This window comes from Pseudophryne corroboree, chromosome 9 (genome assembly GCF_028390025.1).
Source record: "Pseudophryne corroboree isolate aPseCor3 chromosome 9, aPseCor3.hap2, whole genome shotgun sequence".
Lineage (NCBI taxonomy): Eukaryota > Metazoa > Chordata > Amphibia > Anura > Myobatrachidae > Pseudophryne > Pseudophryne corroboree.
In genome coordinates, this window is record NC_086452.1 from 84989442 (window position 1) to 85006829 (window position 17388).

Below are 17388 nucleotides of genomic sequence, written 5' to 3' on the forward strand. Positions count from 1 at the left end.
GGAAATCTTCCCGACCATCAGCACGATTGCTGGTGGTCCTGATATGTACCTGACCTAAGTTCTCAGGCACGGTTCTTCTGATCTGGTTCCGCTGCATATGTATGCAGTGTAATATAGCGAAAACTGCATACATCTAATGCAGGGCTGGACATACCCAATAGCCATTGGGCCAGTTTGTCTAAAATTGATTTCTGGCACCTAACTTTTTTAGTTATTTATTTTCAGGACAAATATTTTCTCTGACTGCTAAAAACACCCTGATGATTCCTTCTTTTGACTGACTAACATCTAATTGTAAATAATTTTGCCTTCCTCTAATAATGTAGTGCTAATTGTTCAGGACACCTCTTTTCTTTCAGATGGAAATGAGTCAGTCACCTGGCACTACCATGATGTCATGTTCTGCTAGAAGTTCCAAGTCAGAAGATTGTTCCCAACTGCATGATGGTAAGAAATATATTTTTGTATACATAAAAAAGGTTTTGTATATAGACTCAGTCATTGTCATACCAAGATTAAAGTAGAGGTCGGGTATCCGTTATTCGGACAACCGTTAACCGAAATATTCGGAAAACAGGAATATTTCGGCCCTGTAGTGGCGTTGTGATGTTACTGGAGTCAGCAGCCAATCACAGACAGGTGGGGGAGTGCTTTGCAGCCATTCCCTTACCGTCACTACTGCCAGGACCCGCCACTGTTGCGCCGGACCCGTTGCGGGCCCCCCTGTCTATGCACTGGACCTGCCAGGGGGCCCCCCGCGCGCCAGACACCTGGATTTTCTCTAACCTCCTAGAGGATGCTGGGACTCCGTAAGGACCATGGGGATAGACGGGCTCCGCAAGAGACATGGGCACTTTAAGAAAGACTTTGACTCTGGGTGTGCACTGGCTCCTCCCTCTATGCCCCTCCTCCAGACCTCAGTTTGATACTGTGCCCAGTGGAGACTGGGTGCATTTCAGGAGCTCTCCTGAGTTTCCTGTAAGAAAGCATTTTTGTTAGGTTTTTTATTTTCAGGGAGCCTGCTGGCAACAGACTCCCTGCATCGAGGGACTGAGGAGAGAGAAACAGACCCACTGCTCTGAGTTCAGGGCTCTGTTTCTTAGGCTACTGGACACCATTAGCTCCAGAGGGATCGGTACGCAGGTCTCACTCTCGCCGTCCGTCCCAGAGCCGCGCCGCCGTCCTCCTCGCAGAGCCGGAAGAAAGAAGCCGGGTGAGAATGTGAGGAAAAGACCCATCTGAGGCGGCAGAAGACGCTTGAATCTTCACTGAGGTAACGTACAGCACTGCAGCTGTGCGCCATTGCTCCCCTTCACCTCACACACTCCGGTCACTGTAAGGGTGCAGGGCGCTGGGGGGGGGGCGCCCTGGGCAGCAATATGAACCTCTCTTATGGCACAGATATATATACATGTACAGCTGGGCACTGTACATGTATACAAAGAGCCCCCGCCATGTATTAAAACAATTGAGCGGGACAGAAGCCCGCCGCCGAGGGGGCGGGGCTTCTCCCTCAGCACTCACCAGCGCCATTTTCTCTAACGTCCTAAGTGGATGCTGGGGACTCCGTCAGGACCATGGGGAATAGCGGCTCCGCAGGAGACAGGGCACAAAAATAAAGCTTTAGGATTAGGTGGTGTGTACTGGCTCCTCCCCCTATGACCCTCCTCCAAGCCTCAGTTAGGTTTTTGTGCCCGTCCGAGCAGGGTGCAATCTAGGTGGCTCTCTTAAAGAGCTGCTTAGAAAAAGTTTTTTAGGTTTTTTATTTTCAGTGAGTCCTGCTGGCAACAGGCTCACTGCATCGAGGGACTTAGGGGAGAAAATTTCAACTCACCTGCGTGCAGGATGGATTGGATTCTTAGGCTACTGGACACCATTAGCTCCAGAGGGAGTCGGAACACAGGTCTCACCCTGGGGTTCGTCCCGGAGCCGCGCCGCCGACCCCCCTTACAGATGCTGAAGATTGAAGGTCCGGAAACAGGCGGCAGAAGGCTCTTCAGTCTTCATGAAGGTAGCGCACAGCACTGCAGCTGTGCGCCATTGTTGTCACACACTTCACACCAAGCGGTCACGGAGGGTGCAGGGCGCTGCTGGGGGCGCCCTGGGCAGCAATATTTTAATACCTTAAGGCAAAAGAATACATCACATATAGCCATTAAGGCTATATGTATGTATTTAACCCATGCCAGTTATCTAAATCTACGGGAGGAAAGCCCGCCGAAATAGGGGGCGGGGCTTATTCTCCTCAGCACACAGCGCCATTTTCCTGCTCAGCTCCGCTGTGAGGAAGGCTCCCAGGACTCTCCCCTGCACTGCACTACAGAAACAGGGTAAAACAGAGAGGGGGGGCATTTTTTGGCGATATATTGGATATATTTAAGCTGCTATAAGGAACAACACTTATATAAGGTTGTTCCCATATATATTATAGCGCTCGGGTGTGTGCTGGCAAACTCTCCCTCTGTCTCCCCAAAGGGCTAGTGGGGTCCTGTCTTCGATAAGAGCATTCCCTGTGTGTCTGCTGTGTGTCGGTACGTGTGTGTCGACATGTATGAGGACGATGTTGGCGTGGAGGCAGAGCAATTGCCGATAATGGTGATGTCACCCCCCAGGGAGTCGACACCGGAATGGATGGCTTTGTTTATGGAATTACGTGATAATGTCAGCACATTACAAAAATCAGTTGACGACATGAGACGGCCGGCAAACCAGTTAGTACCTGCCCAGGCGTCTCAGACACCGTCAGGGGCTGTAAAGCGCCCTTTACCTCAGTCGATCGACACAGACCCAGACACAGACACTGAATCTAGTGTCGACGGTGATGAAACAAACATATTTTCAAGTAGGGCCACACGTTATATGATCACGGCAATGAAGGAGGCTTTGCATATCTCTGATACTGCAAGTACCACAAAAAGGGGTATTATGTGGGGGGTGAAAAAACTACCTGTAGTTTTTTCTGAATCAGAGGAATTAAATGATGTATGTGATGAAGCGTGGGTTAACCCAGATAGAAAAATGCTAATTTCAAAAAAGTTATTAGCATTATACCCTTTCCCGCCAGAGGTTAGGGCGCGCTGGGAAACACCCCCTAGGGTGGATAAGACGCTCACACGCTTATCAAAACAAGTGGCGTTACCGTCTCCTGATACGGCCGCCCTCAAGGATCCAGCGGATAGGAGACTGGAAACTACCCTAAAAAGTATATACACACATACTGGTGTTATACTGCGACCGGCCATCGCCTCAGCCTGGATGTGCAGTGCTGGGGTCGTCTGGTTGGATTCCCTGACTGAAAATATTGATACCCTGGATAGGGACAGTATTTTATTGACTATAGAGCAATTAAAGGATGCTTTCCTTTATATGCGAGATGCGCAGAGAGATATTTGCACTCTGGCATCGAGAGTAAATGCGATGTCCATATCTGCCAGAAGGAGTTTATGGACGCGACAGTGGTCAGGTGATGCGGATTCCAAACGACATATGGAAGTATTGCCGTATAAAGGGGAGGAATTATTTGGCGTCGGTCTATCGGATCTGGTGGCCACGGCAACTGCCGGAAAATCCACTTTTTTACCTCAGACCCCCTCCCAACAGAAAAAGACACGTCTTTTCAGCCGCAGTCCTTTCGTTCCTATAAGGACAAGTGGACAAAAGGACAGTCATATCTGCCTCGGGGCAGAGGAAGGGGTAAGAGAGGGCAGCAAGCAGCCCCTGCCCAGGAACAGAAGCCCTCCCAGGGTTCTGCAAAGCCCTCAGCATGACGCTGGGGCCTTACAAGCGGACTCAGGAACGGTGGGGGGTCGACTCAAGAATTTCAGCGCACAGTGGGCTTGCTCACAGGTGGACCCCTGGATTCTGCAGGTAGTATCTCAGGGTTACAGGTTGGAATTCGAGAAGTCTCCCCCTCGCCGGTTCCTAAAGTCTGCTTTGCCAACGTCTCCCTCAGACAGGGCGACGGTATTGGAAGCCATTCACAAGCTGTTTTCTCAGCAGGTGATAGTCAAGGTACCCCTCCTACAACAGGGAAAGGGGTATTACTCCACGCTATTTGTGGTACCGAAGCCGGACGGCTCGGTAAGACCTATTCTAAATCTGAAATCTTTGAACCTGTACATACAAAAATTCAAGTTCAAGATGGAGTCACTCAGAGCAGTGATAGCGAATCTGGAAGAAGGGGACTTTATGGTGTCCCTGGACATAAAGGATGCTTACCTGCATGTCCCAATTTGCCCTTCACATCAAGGGTACCTCAGGTTCGTGGTGCAAAACTGTCATTATCAGTTTCAGACGCTGCCGTTTGGATTGTCCACGGCACCTCGGGTCTTTACCAAGGTAATGGCCGAAATGATGATTCTTCTGCGAAGAAGAGGCGTATTAATTATCCCTTACTTGGACGATCTCCTGATAAGGGCAAGGTCCAGAGAACAGCTGGAGGACGGAGTAGCACTAACCCAAGTAGTGCTGCAACAACACGGGTGGATTCTGAATTTTCCAAAATCTCAGTTGACCCCGACAACACGTCTGCTGTTCCTGGGAATGATTCTGGACACGGTTCAGAAAAAGGTGTTTCTTCCGGAGGAGAAAGCCAGGGAGTTATCCGAACTTGTCAGGAACCTCCTAAAACCAGGGACAGTGTCTGTGCATCAATGCACAAGAGTCCTGGGAAAGATGGTGGCTTCTTACGAAGCGATTCCATTCGGCAGATTCCATGCACGAACTTTTCAGTGGGATCTGCTGGACAAATGGTCCGGATCGCATCTGCAGATGCATCAGCGGATAACCTTATCGCCACGGACAAGGGTGTCTCTTCTGTGGTGGTTGCAGAGTGCTCATCTGTTAGAGGGCCGCAGATTCGGCATACAGGACTGGGTCCTGGTGACCACGGATGCCAGTCTGAGAGGCTGGGGAGCGGTCACACAAGGAAGAAACTTCCAGGGAGTATGGTCAAGCCTGGAGATGTCTCTTCACATAAATATACTGGAGCTAAGAGCGATTTACAATGCTCTAAGTCTGGCAAAACCCCTGCTTCAGGGTCAGCCGGTGTTGATCCAGTCGGACAACATCACGGCAGTCGCCCACGTAAACAGACAGGGCGGCACAAGAAGCAGGACAGCAATGGCAGAAGCTGCAAGGATTCTTCGCTGGGCGGAAGATCATGTGATAGCACTGTCAGCAGTATTCATTCCGGGAGTGGACAACTGGGAAGCAGACTTCCTCAGCAGACACGATCTACACCCGGGAGAGTGGGGACTTCATCCAGAAGTCTTCCACATGATTGTGAACCGTTGGGAAAAACCAATGGTGGATATGATGGCGTCCCGCCTCAACAAAAAACTGGACAGGTATTGCGCCAGGTCAAGAGATCCTCAGGCAATAGCTGTGGACGCTCTGGTAACACCGTGGGTGTTCCAGTCAGTGTATGTGTTCCCTCCTCTGCCTCTCATACCAAAAGTACTGAGAATTATACGGCAAAAGGGAGTAAGAACGATACTAGTGGCTCCGGATTGGCCAAGAAGAACTTGGTACCCGGAACTTCAAGAGATGCTCACGGAGGATCCGTGGCCTCTACCTCTAAGACGGGACCTGCTTCAGCAGGGACCGTGTCTATTCCAAGACTTACCGCGGCTGCGTTTGACGGCATGGCGGTTGAACGCCGAATTCTAAAGGAAAAAGGCATTCCGGAAGAGGTCATTCCTACACTGGTAAAAGCCAGGAAGGAGGTGACTGCACAACATTATCACCGCATTTGGAGAAAATATGTTGCGTGGTGTGAGGCCAGGAAGGCCCCCACGGAGGAATTTCAACTGGGTCGATTCCTACATTTCCTGCAAACAGGATTGTCTATGGGCCTCAAATTGGGGTCCATTAAGGTTCAAATTTCGGCCCTGTCGATTTTCTTCCAGAAAGAATTGGCTTCAGTTCCTGAAGTCCAGACTTTTGTAAAAGGAGTACTACATATACAGCCCCCGGTTGTGCCCCCAGTGGCACCGTGGGATCTTAATGTAGTCTTGGATTTTCTCAAATCCCATTGGTTTGAGCCGCTCAAATCGGTGGAGCTGAAGTATCTTACATGGAAAGTAACCATGCTACTGGCCCTGGCTTCAGCCAGGAGAGTATCAGAATTGGCGGCTTTATCATATAAGAGCCCATATCTGATTTTCCATACGGACAGGGCAGAACTGCGGACGCGTCCTCATTTTCTGCCTAAGGTGGTGTCAGCGTTTCACCTGAACCAGCCTATTGTGGTGCCTGCGGCTACTAACAAGTTGTTGGACGTGGTCCGGGCATTGAAAATATATATTTCAAGAACGGCGGGAGTCAGAAAGTCTGACTCACTGCTTATATTGTATGCACCCAACAAGATGGGTGCTCCTGCTTCTAAGCAGACGATTGCTCGTTGGATTTGTAGCACAATTCAACTTGCACATTCTGTGGCAGGCTTGCCACAACCTAAATCTGTCAAGGCCCATTCCACAAGGAAAGTGGGCTCATCCTGGGCGGCTGCCCGGGGAGTCTCGGCATTACAACTCTGCCGAGCTGCTACTTGGTCAGGGGCAAACACGTTTGCAAAATTCTACAAATTTGATATCCTGGCTGAGGAGGACCTTGAGTTCTCTCATTCGGTGCTGCAGAGTCATCCGCACTCTCCCGCCCGTTTGGGAGCTTTGGTATAATACCCATGGTCCTGACGGAGTCCCCAGCATCCACTTAGGACGTTAGAGAAAATAAGAATTTACTTACCGATAATTCTATTTCTCGTAGTCCGTAGTGGATGCTGGGCGCCCATCCCAAGTGCGGATTGTCTGCAATACTTGTACATAGTTATTGTTACAAAAAAATCGGGTTGTTATTTGTTGTGAGCCGTCTGTTCAGAGGCTCCTACGTTTGTCATACTGTTAACTGGGTTCAGATCACAAGTTATACGGTGTGATTGGTGTGGCTGGTATGAGTCTTACCCGGGGTTCAATATCCTTCCTTATTGTGTACGCTCGTCCGGGCACAGTATCCTAACTGAGGCTTGGAGGAGGGTCATAGGGGGAGGAGCCAGTACACACCACCTAATCCTAAAGCTTTTTCTCTAACGTCCTAGTGGATGCTGGGGACTCCGTCAGGACCATGGGGAATAGCGGGCTCCGCAGGAGACAGGGCACATCTAAAAAGCTTTTTAGGTCACATGGTGTGTACTGGCTCCTCCCCCTATGACCCTCCTCCAAGCCTCAGTTAGGTTTTTGTGCCCGTCCGAGAAGGGTGCAAACTGGATGGCTCTCTTAAGGAGCTATTTAGTAAAGTTTTTTTTTAGGTTTCTAATCAGTGATTCCTGCTGGCGACAGGATCACTGCAACGAGGGACTTAGGGGAGAGACTGGCAACTCACCTGCGTGCAGGAGGATTGAAGTCTTAGGCTACTGGACACTGAGCTCCAGAGGGAGTCGGAACACAGGTCAGCCTGGGGTTCGTCCCGGAGCCGCGCCGCCGATCCCCCTTACAGACGCTGAAGAAAGACGGCGGAACGGAGGTCCGGAAACAGGCGGCAGAAGACTTCACAGTCTTCAGAGAGGTAGCGCACAGCACTGCAGCTGTGCGCCATTGTTGTCACACGGCTCACTGACACGGTCACGGAGGGTGCAGGGCGCTGCTGGGGGCGCCCTGGGCAGCAATATAAATACCTATTTGGCAAATAAATACATCACATATAGCCATTAAGGCTATATGTATGTATTTTAACCCAGGCCAGTTATTAAAAAACCGGGAGGAAAAGCCCGCCGAAAAGGGGGCGGAGCTTATTCTCCTCAGCACTCAGCGCCATTTTCCTGATCAGCTCCGCTGGTGAGGAAGGCTCCCACTCTCCCCTGCACTGCACTACAGAAACAGGGTTAAAAGAGAAGGGGGGCATAAATTGGCGATATAATGATATATTAAGAGCGCATATATAGAAACAACACCTTCTAGGGTTGTTATATACATTATAGCGCTTTTGGTGTGTGCTGGCAAACTCTCCCTCTGTCTCCCCAAAGGGCTAGTGGGTCCTGTCCTCTATCAGAGCATTCCCTGTGTGTGTGCTGTATGTCGGTACGTGTGTGTCGACATGTATGAGGAAAATGTTGGTGAGGAGGCGGAGCAAATTGCCTGTAATGTTGATGTCACTCTCTAGGGAGTCGACACCGGAATGGATGGTCTACTTATGGAATTACGTGATAATGTCAACACGCTGCAAGACGGTTGACGACATGAGATGGCCGGCGGACAAATTAGTACCGGTCCAGGCGTCTCAGACACCGTCAGGGGCTTGTAAAAACGCCCATTTACCTCAGTCGGTCGACAGACACAGACATGGACACTGACCCCAGTGTCGACGGTGAAGAAACATACGTAATTTTCCTTTAGGGCCACGAGTTACATGTTAAGGGCAATGAAGGAGCTGTTACATATTTCTGATACTACAAGTACCACAAATAAGGGTATTTTGTAGGGTGTGAATAAACTACTTGTAGTTTTGCCTGAATCAGATAAATTAAATGAAGTGTGTGATGATACGTGGGGTTCCTCCGATAGAAAGTTATGGGCGGTATACCCTTTCCCGCCAGAAGTAAGGGCGAGTTGGGAAACACACCTTAGGGTGGATAAGGCGCTCACACGCTTATAAAAACATGGCGTTACCGTCTCTAGATACGGCCGCCCTCAAGAAGCCAGCTGATAGGAAGCTGAAAAATATCATGACAGTATATACACACATACTGGTGTTATACTACGACCAGCAATCGCCTCAGCCTGGATGTGCAGCGCTGAGGGGGCTTGGTCGGATTTCCTGACTGAAAATTTTGATACCCTTGACAGGGACAAGATTTTATTGACTATAGAGCATTTTAAGGATGCATTTCTATATATGCGTGATGCGCAGAGGGATATTTGCATTCTGGCATCAAGAGTAAATGTGATTTACATATCTGCCAGACGAAGACACGACAGTGGTCAGGTGAGGCAGATTCCAGACGGCATGTGGAAGTATTGCCGTATAAAGGGGCGGTCCATCGGACCTGGTGGCCATGGCAACAGCTGAAAAATCCACTTTTTGTTACCCCGAATCACATATCGGCAAAAAAGGACACAGTCTTTTCAGTCTCAGTCCTTTCGTCCCCATAGGGGCAGGCGGGCAAAGGCCAGTCATATCTGCCCAGGGGTAGAGGAAAGGGAAGAAGACTGCAGCAAGCAGCCCATTCCCAGGAACAGAAGCCCCTCACAGCTTCTGCCAAGTCCGCAGCATAACGCTGGGGCCGTACAAGCGGACTCAGGTGCGGTAGGGGGTCATCTCAAGAGTTTCAGTACGCAGGGGGCTCACTCGCAAGGGAACTCCGGGATCCTACATGTAGTATCCCAGGTGTACATTGGAAATTCGAGACATCTCCCCCTCACACAATTCACAGGCTGTATTCCCAGCAGGTGATAATCAAAGTACCCCTCTTACAACATGGAAGGGGGTAGTATTCCACACTATATTGTGGTACTGAAGCCAACCGGCTCGGTGAGATCTGAAATATTTGAACACTTACATACAAGCGTTCAAATCAAGATGGAGTCACTCAGAGCAGTGATAGCGAACCAGGAAGAAGGGGACGATATGGTGTCACTGGATATCAGGGACGCTTACCTACAGGTCCAAATTTGCCCTTCTCACCAAGGGTACTTCAGGTTCCTGGTACAGAACTGTCACTATCCGTTCAGACGCTGCCGTTTGGGTTGTCCACGGCGCCCCGGGTCTTTACCAAGGTAATGGCCGGAATGATGATTTTTCTTAAAAGGAAACATGGACGCTTTCCTGATAAGGGCAAGGTCCAGAGAACAGTTGGAGGTCGGAGTAGCACTATCTTAAGTAGTTCTACGTCAGCACGAGTGGATTCTAAATATTCCAAAATCGCAGCTTTTTCCGATGACACGTCTACTGTTCATAGGGATGATTCTGGACACAGTCCAGAAAAACGTGTTTCTCCCAGTGGAGAAAGCCAGGGAGTTATCCGAGCTAATCGGGATCCTCCTAAAACCAGGAAAAGTGTCAGTGCATCATTGCACAAGAGTCCTGGTAAAAATGGTGGCTTATTACGAAGCAATTCCATTCGGCAGATTTCCCGCAAGAACTCTTCGGTGGGATCTGCTGGACAAATGGTCCAGATCGCATCCTCAGATGCATCAGCGGATAACCCTATATCCAAGGACAAGGGTGTCTCTCCTGTGGTGATTACAGAGTGCTCATCTTCTAGAGGGCCGCAGATTTGGCATTCAGGATTGGATGCCGGTGACCACGGAGGCCAGCCTGAGAGGCTGGAGAACAGTCACACAGGGAAAAAATTTCCAGGGAAGTGTGATTAAGTCTGGAGAATTCTCTCTGCATAAATAAGCTTAGAGCAAATTTATAAGGCTCTAAACTTAGCAAGACCTCTGCTTCAAGGTCAGCCGGTATTGATCCAGTGGGATAACATCACGGCAGTCGCCCACGTAAACAGAAAGGGCGGCACAAGAAGCAGGAGGGCAGTGACAAAACTGCAAGGATTTTTCGCTAGGCGGAAAATCATGTGATAGCACTGTCAGCAGTGTTCTTTCCGGGAGTGGACGACTGGGAAGCAGACTTCCTCAGCAGGCATGACCTCCACCCGGGAGAGTGGAAACTTCATAGGGAAGTTTTTCAGCATGATTGTGGACCGTTGGCAAAGACCAAAGGTGGACATGATAGCGTCCCGCCCGAAAAACGGGACAGGTATTCCGCCAGGTCATGAGACCTTCAGGCGATAGCTGTGGATGTTCTGGTAACACCGTGGGTGTACCAGTCAGTGTATGGGTTCCCTCCTCTGTTTCTCATAACCAAGGTATTGAGAATTATAAGACATAGAGGAGTATGAACTATACTAGTGGCTCCGGATGGGCCAAGAGGGACTTGGTACCCGGAGCTTCAAGAGATGCTCACAGAGGACTAAGGGCCTGGGGAGCTAAGAAGGGACTTGCTTCAGCAAGTACCATGTCTTTTCCAAGAATTACCGCGGCTGCGTTTGACGGCATGGCGGTTGAATACCGGATTCTGAAGGGAAAAAGGCATTCCATAAGAGGTCATACCTACCTTGGTCAAAGCCAGGAAGGAGGTGACCGCACAACGTCATCACCACATGTGGTGAAAATATGTTGCGTGGGTAAGGCCAGGAAGGCTCCACGAAGGAAATTCAACTAGGTCGATTCTGCACTTCCTGAAAACAGGAGTGTTTTGAGCCTCAAATTGGGGTTCATTAAGATTTAAATTTCGGCCCTGTAGATTTTCTTCCAGAAAAAATTGACTTCAGTTCCTGAAGTCCAGATTGTAAAGGGTGTATTCCATATACAGTTCTTTTGTGCCTCTAGGGGCACCGTGAGATCTCAACATAGTGTTGGGATTCCTTAAAATCATATTGGTTTGAACCGCTCAAATCTGTGGATTTGAAATATCTCACATGGAAAGTGACCATGCTGTTGACCAATATCTCACATGGAAAGTGACCATGTTGTTAGTCCTGGCCTCGGCCAGGCGATTGTCAAAAAGAATGGGCGGTTTTTGTTTTACAAAAGCCCATATTAGAATTTTCCATTTGAACAGGGCAGAACTGGGACTCGTCTCCAGTTTCTTCCTAAAGGGGTGTCAGCGTTGTCACCTGAAACAACCTATTGTGGTGCCTGCGGCTACTGGGGACTTGGAGGACTCCAAGTTACTAGACGTTGTCAGGGCCCTAAAAATATATATATATATATTGCAGCTTCCCCTACGTTATAGGCTTTTTAACTTCATTATGTGATCAGGCATGTTGCCAACTTTGAAGGCCATTCCACACATCTGAGTGATCTGGCTTGCCGTCCAGGTAATCATTTGCCTATCTAAACAGATAGTCCTAATGGTGGAGGTGTCTCTTTCATCACACGTGGATTATTTCCAAGTATCTCTTTTTTACATATATAAAAAAACAGCTTTTTAATACGTTTTCTGGTTTTTGTGACAGTCTTCAGGGCCTGGGAGGCACTGGTGGTGTTGGTGTTGAATAAATCTGGGTTCTTATACATATTAATTGTAACTGTTTCTGATTGTATAGGTGATTTAAGTGCCAATCTTGATAAAGGTCCGCATAAGGACCGAAACGTCGATGAAATACGGCATCAACAGTGAACCCGAATAAAAATATACTGAATTTACAAGTGACTTCAGAGACTAATTTCTGGGCGTGAGTGCACCTTCCACCTAGGTGGTTGTTGTGGTATATTGGTGGCCTCTCTGGTCATTAGGAGCACCCGCCGTCGTTATTACTTTTGATGAGAGTGCAGGATCTTCCAAGACTACATTTGTTCGAACTACTATACGCAGTTCCTACTTCCTGACACCCATCCAACATACCGGATTGGACTTCCTCACCGATCACCACCTTTATTTCCGGGAACCTTACATGTTTTGTTTGTCATGTTTAGTATGTTATTAATCTAATTGCTATACCTGTTTGAGTTTTCCAGTCTAAAGAGTGTTATGACTCAGAGCGGGGTATATTTGTTGGATGATGGCCTACTGGCCAAAGCTGAAACTGGTATAGTTTCATTTACGGATGAGGACACTGAAAAATTACTATTCGATAAATTAGAGTTTGAGGCCTTACCAGCCGAAACCCCTGTGGATTTGTTTTACAAAGTGCTTAAACACAGACAAAAAGAGGTTGATTTGACTTTACATGGTCAATTTTTGTCGGAATACCTCAGGAGAAAACAAATCCCCCGGGGTTTCCGTATCTCTAACGTTCCAACATTGGGTAGAAACAACCCTGTCTTCTGCAGCCGGTGGTGTGGAGTATTGAACAAATGTTCGCTTGACCTCATGACCCTGGTAGTGGAGGAAGTTGGCATTGAGTTAAAGAAATTATCTACTGAAGTGGATATTACCATCAAATCTCACACCACCGTGCTGCAGAATGACAAAACCCAAAATTGGATCGAACGTCTACAGACACAGGTGGACACTTATAAACGTGATCTAATTTCTTTTAAACGAAAAAAATTGTCCACTGTAACTAACGACTACCAAACGCATACTGTATACCGCTGGTTACTTGGAAACAATACTAGTGAACGTCAGAATAGACAATACACTAGGCGAAGGGCCCAACCTTTTGCCCATGAATTTGTTTCCTCCGCCTCTACCTCAGACACCGATTATTACGAAGGGAACAACGACTCCACTCGTTTTTTAGATCGAGGAGGAGAGGCCTCCTCTACCCGTTCCAGGGTTCTCAGAAGCGGCACAGACCGCACCCGAGGAGAGGGGGGTACCAAGAGAAGAGGGAGGAGGAGACAGTAGGTGACAATGTCTTTAATCTATCTAGCGTAGAACTGAGTCCAGCGGAAACTAAACTTCTTGCCCGAGGTTTATCTTTCGTCCCCACATGCAGAATTAATTCATTCCAACAAACTATAGATCAGTATAAATTTGGCCGCTCCCTCCGTCTGCGGGAGTTCTTTGCTAACAAATCCACTAACAAAGAGATACCTCAATTCAGACCCAAATCGACATTCGATCCTCCATCCTCCAATCCCAGCATCAAAACTTATTTACGGTTAGTCCAAAGAGACTCTGAGAGCTCACCCCCCAAAAGGATGTTTGATAACCTGTCCATAGCCGAGAGGAAAGCATTAAAAACTTTAAAGGATTCTCCCCATATAGTCATCCGCCCGGCGGATAAGGGAGGAGCAATAGTCGTCCAAGATTGGACTGACTATGACATGGAGATCAACCGACAATTAGCAGATGACATGACCTATCAGAAATTAACCACCAATCCGGTTCCTAAAATTAAATCTAAAATCGATCAATTTCTGAAGTTAGGTTTTGAGCAGGGCTACATAAGTGAAGACACATTAAAATATTTGACCATCAATTCACCCAGGTGTCCCATCCTATACACTCTGCCCAAAATTCATAAGACATTAGTTCACCCTCCCGGCAGACCCATTATTGCCGCGGAAGGCTCTCTGTTACAGCCAATTGCTGTCTTTATTGACAGTATCCTACAGCCTTTGGTATTAAAAACTGATAGCTATTTAAAGGACACTGGGGATTTCCTCACACATCTACGGACATTTACCCATCTTAGTGAAGGCACTCTTCTGGCCACTATGGATGTGGGGTCCCTTTATACCGTTATACCACACCACTTAGGTTTGGATGTTATACGTCAATTTCTTTCCAACAGCCCCTGCAAAGATTACCCCACTGAGTTTGTGTTGGAACTGACCTCATTGGTTCTTACGTGCAACCACTTTATGTATAAAAATGATTATTTTCTTCAAATCGCCGGAACCGCGATGGGGTCGAATTTGGCCCCCGCCTACGCTAATCTGTTCATGGCGCACTATGAACATACGTACCTGTTACCTAGGTATGGGCACAAGATTGCCTTCTTTAAACGGTACATTGATGACGTCTTCTTGCTGTGGGAGGGCACCGAGTCTGAGTTTCTTGACATGGTGAACCAATTGAATGCTTTGGATAATCCTATCAAGTTCACATACACAGTATCGGCCACTAACATCACTTTCCTGGATGTCAGTATCACCAGAAATGGTGACCGACTGGACACCTCGTTGTACCGTAAACCCACTGATCGCAATCTGACCTTGCATGCTAGCAGCCATCATCCCCCAGCCCTCAAAGAAGGATTGCCCATATCCCAGTACCTCAGAGCCATGAGGATCAATTCCAACGCAGCACTCAAAGATCAACAATGTAACGAGATCACCTCTCGCTTTCTGGAGCGAGGGTACACTAGCAGTGTACTTACTCGCTGTCTCAATAAAGCGAACAGCATTTTTCATTAACAACAGGTTAAAAACCCCATTCGTAACAATCGGATGATTTGTTCCACTCAGTATGATGGTTCCACAAGTGCAACCAGAAAGGCCCTACGGAAACATTGGCCAATAATAGCCACCGACAACAGTTTGCCTTTTCTTAAAACACCTGCTCCTATGGTTGCATACAAACGAGGGGCCAACCTAAAGCAATTACTAATGAGACCCACGATTTTCCCTGAACAGAACACATCTCAAATCCAGCTTATGCAAGCCAAACCTGGCAGTTTTTCCTGCGGGGGATGCACAACGTGCAGATCTATGATCACTGGTCCTTTTTTGTATCACCCACACACAGGGAAAAAAATCTTTATCAGATATCATCTCCACTGTCGACTGGATCATGTCGTCTACCTTCTAAAGTGCCCATGTGGGTTATGTTATGTCGGACTAACCGCGCGTCCCTTTCGCGACAGGATGGCAAACCATCGGTCATCCATACACACGGCCCTCAATGTGGGCTTTTCTGACAAACCGGTAGCACGGCACTTTTTGTCAGTTAGACATCAAGTATCTGCCCTGAAGTGTCAGCTGATTGACTGGGTGCCGCCACCTGTTAGTGGAGGCGATCGCACCTTGTTACTTAAACAGAAGGAAAGCTTTTGGATACACAAACTCAATACAGTGTCACCAAAGGGCCTCAATGAGGCCAACCCCCTTAATATTTTTCTTTAGAATTTTATTTTGCCATAGTTGATTGGATACCTTGGAACACACTTTGTATGTTTCAGGGACATAGGGCACTGTGATACAATCAGCACATACAGGCTGGGTTTCGATTTGTGTTCTATATGTTTTATATGTTCTATGTTCTATGTTTTATTTTTTTCATTTTTGTATGTTCTTTTTATGTATATAGATTAAGAAAGTAAGGACAGTTATTTATACGTCCTTGCTTATGTTTTTTATATATATTTTTCTGTTGTTTCCCGGAGCCTTCCCAGGTCCTATACTAGTCACGAGGGTCCACCAATTTCAATGACCACACCACCCACTATTCCCTTTTATTATTTAAAATCTTTTACTACATTATACCAATGTATTACTATAAAGATATTACACTCACATCAGTATTCAATTTGCCTTTGTTGATCAGATATATGTTAGTTTGTATGCGTAGGGTGAGTTGTGGTCATTTGATCTGGTGCCCTCTTATGTCATTTTTGACATTTTTGACATTTCATATTATGGATCATTATTTACATTTGCACTCTTTTTCTTCTGTGGTGATTGACAGGCTACACATAGGTTAATCCAGGATTATACGTGAGGAGACCTCCGGTATACCTCCGAGTCCCTGTGAGCTATGAGTGAACCTGTACATTGATGATTCCACCTGGGGGAGTGTTCATTCTCTGAGAACACCCCCCTCTAGGTTGTACACCTCCTTTAAACATTAGCCAGTGGATAAGCCTAATTACGGTTCTTTCCGCGAGTGGAACGCAGAGACTTCCGGCCAGCGCCACTTCCGCGGAATGGAACGCATGGTGTTCCGGTCGGTGGAACGCAAAAGACGCGTCTCCGGCAGTTGCCCTTCCAAATCGTTAAAATACACTCATTTAAGTAGCCGTGCGTTAGCGATAGCCACTGCCTGTCCTGTGAACCCTGTAACGTTTTTCCCAGTTGGTCTGAGTTAGTTATCTGAGAGGTGATCAGTTAATGAGAGACTGGGTTTATACTAATCTCCTTAATTGGCACTTCCTGTGGTTGATCCTTAAATAGTGCTCAGCTGAGGCTGAACTTTATGCAGCTTCCATTTGGCTCTGGACACTTGAGCAGTGAGTATGGTTCTCCTGCAGCTCCCTTCTGACACATGATTACGGTTGGTGATTATTTTTTCCTGTTGTGCCTCCTTACAGACTGAGTGTCTGACACATGTACAGAGCCCACAAGCTGCCATGAGCTATTTCTACATGTAACTAGGTATGATCTTTTCCAAAATGACGTTGTTAGTGTATTTTCTTATGGTGTAGTTACTCTGTTATTTATCTAATAGGTGACTACGCCTTGCAGCTTCCCCTACGTTATAGGCTTTTTAACTTCATTATGTGATCAGGCATGTTGCCAACTTTGAAGGCCATTCCACACATCTGAGTGATCTGGCTTGCCGTCCAGGTAATCATTTGCCTATCTAAACAGATAGTCCTAATGGTGGAGGTGTCTCTTTCATCACACGTGGATTATTTCCAAGTATCTCTTTTTTACATATATAAAAAAACAGCTTTTTAATACGTTTTCTGGTTTTTGTGACAGTCTTCAGGGCCTGGGAGGCACTGGTGGTGTTGGTGTTGAATAAATCTGGGTTCTTATACATATTAATTGTAACTGTTTCTGATTGTATAGGTGATTTAAGTGCCAATCTTGCTAAAGGTCCGCATAAGGACCGAAACGTCGATGAAATACGGCATCAACAGTGAACCCGAATAAAAATATACTGAATTTACAAGTGACTTCAGAGACTAATTTCTGGGCGTGAGTGCACCTTCCA

The 17388-nt window shown here is 47.3% G+C and overlaps 1 protein-coding gene and 1 long non-coding RNA gene across 4 annotated transcripts in view; both read left to right on the top strand.

Moving 5' to 3' along the window:
• Positions 1-17388, top strand: part of SPATA6 (spermatogenesis associated 6) — a 290370-nt gene that overhangs the window by 79875 nt on the left and 193107 nt on the right. For all 3 annotated transcript variants that reach the window (XM_063939577.1, XM_063939578.1, XM_063939576.1), the window contains one exon: positions 360-447. In XM_063939577.1, the coding sequence (XP_063795647.1) occupies positions 360-447 (88 nt within the window). The remainder of the gene's footprint in view (positions 1-359; positions 448-17388) is intronic.
• On the top strand, positions 16211-17346 carry LOC134957580 (uncharacterized). The gene is made up of 4 exons (XR_010186674.1): positions 16211-16678; positions 16760-16823; positions 16897-17015; positions 17244-17346. It is a non-coding gene; the product is annotated as an uncharacterized LOC134957580 (long non-coding RNA).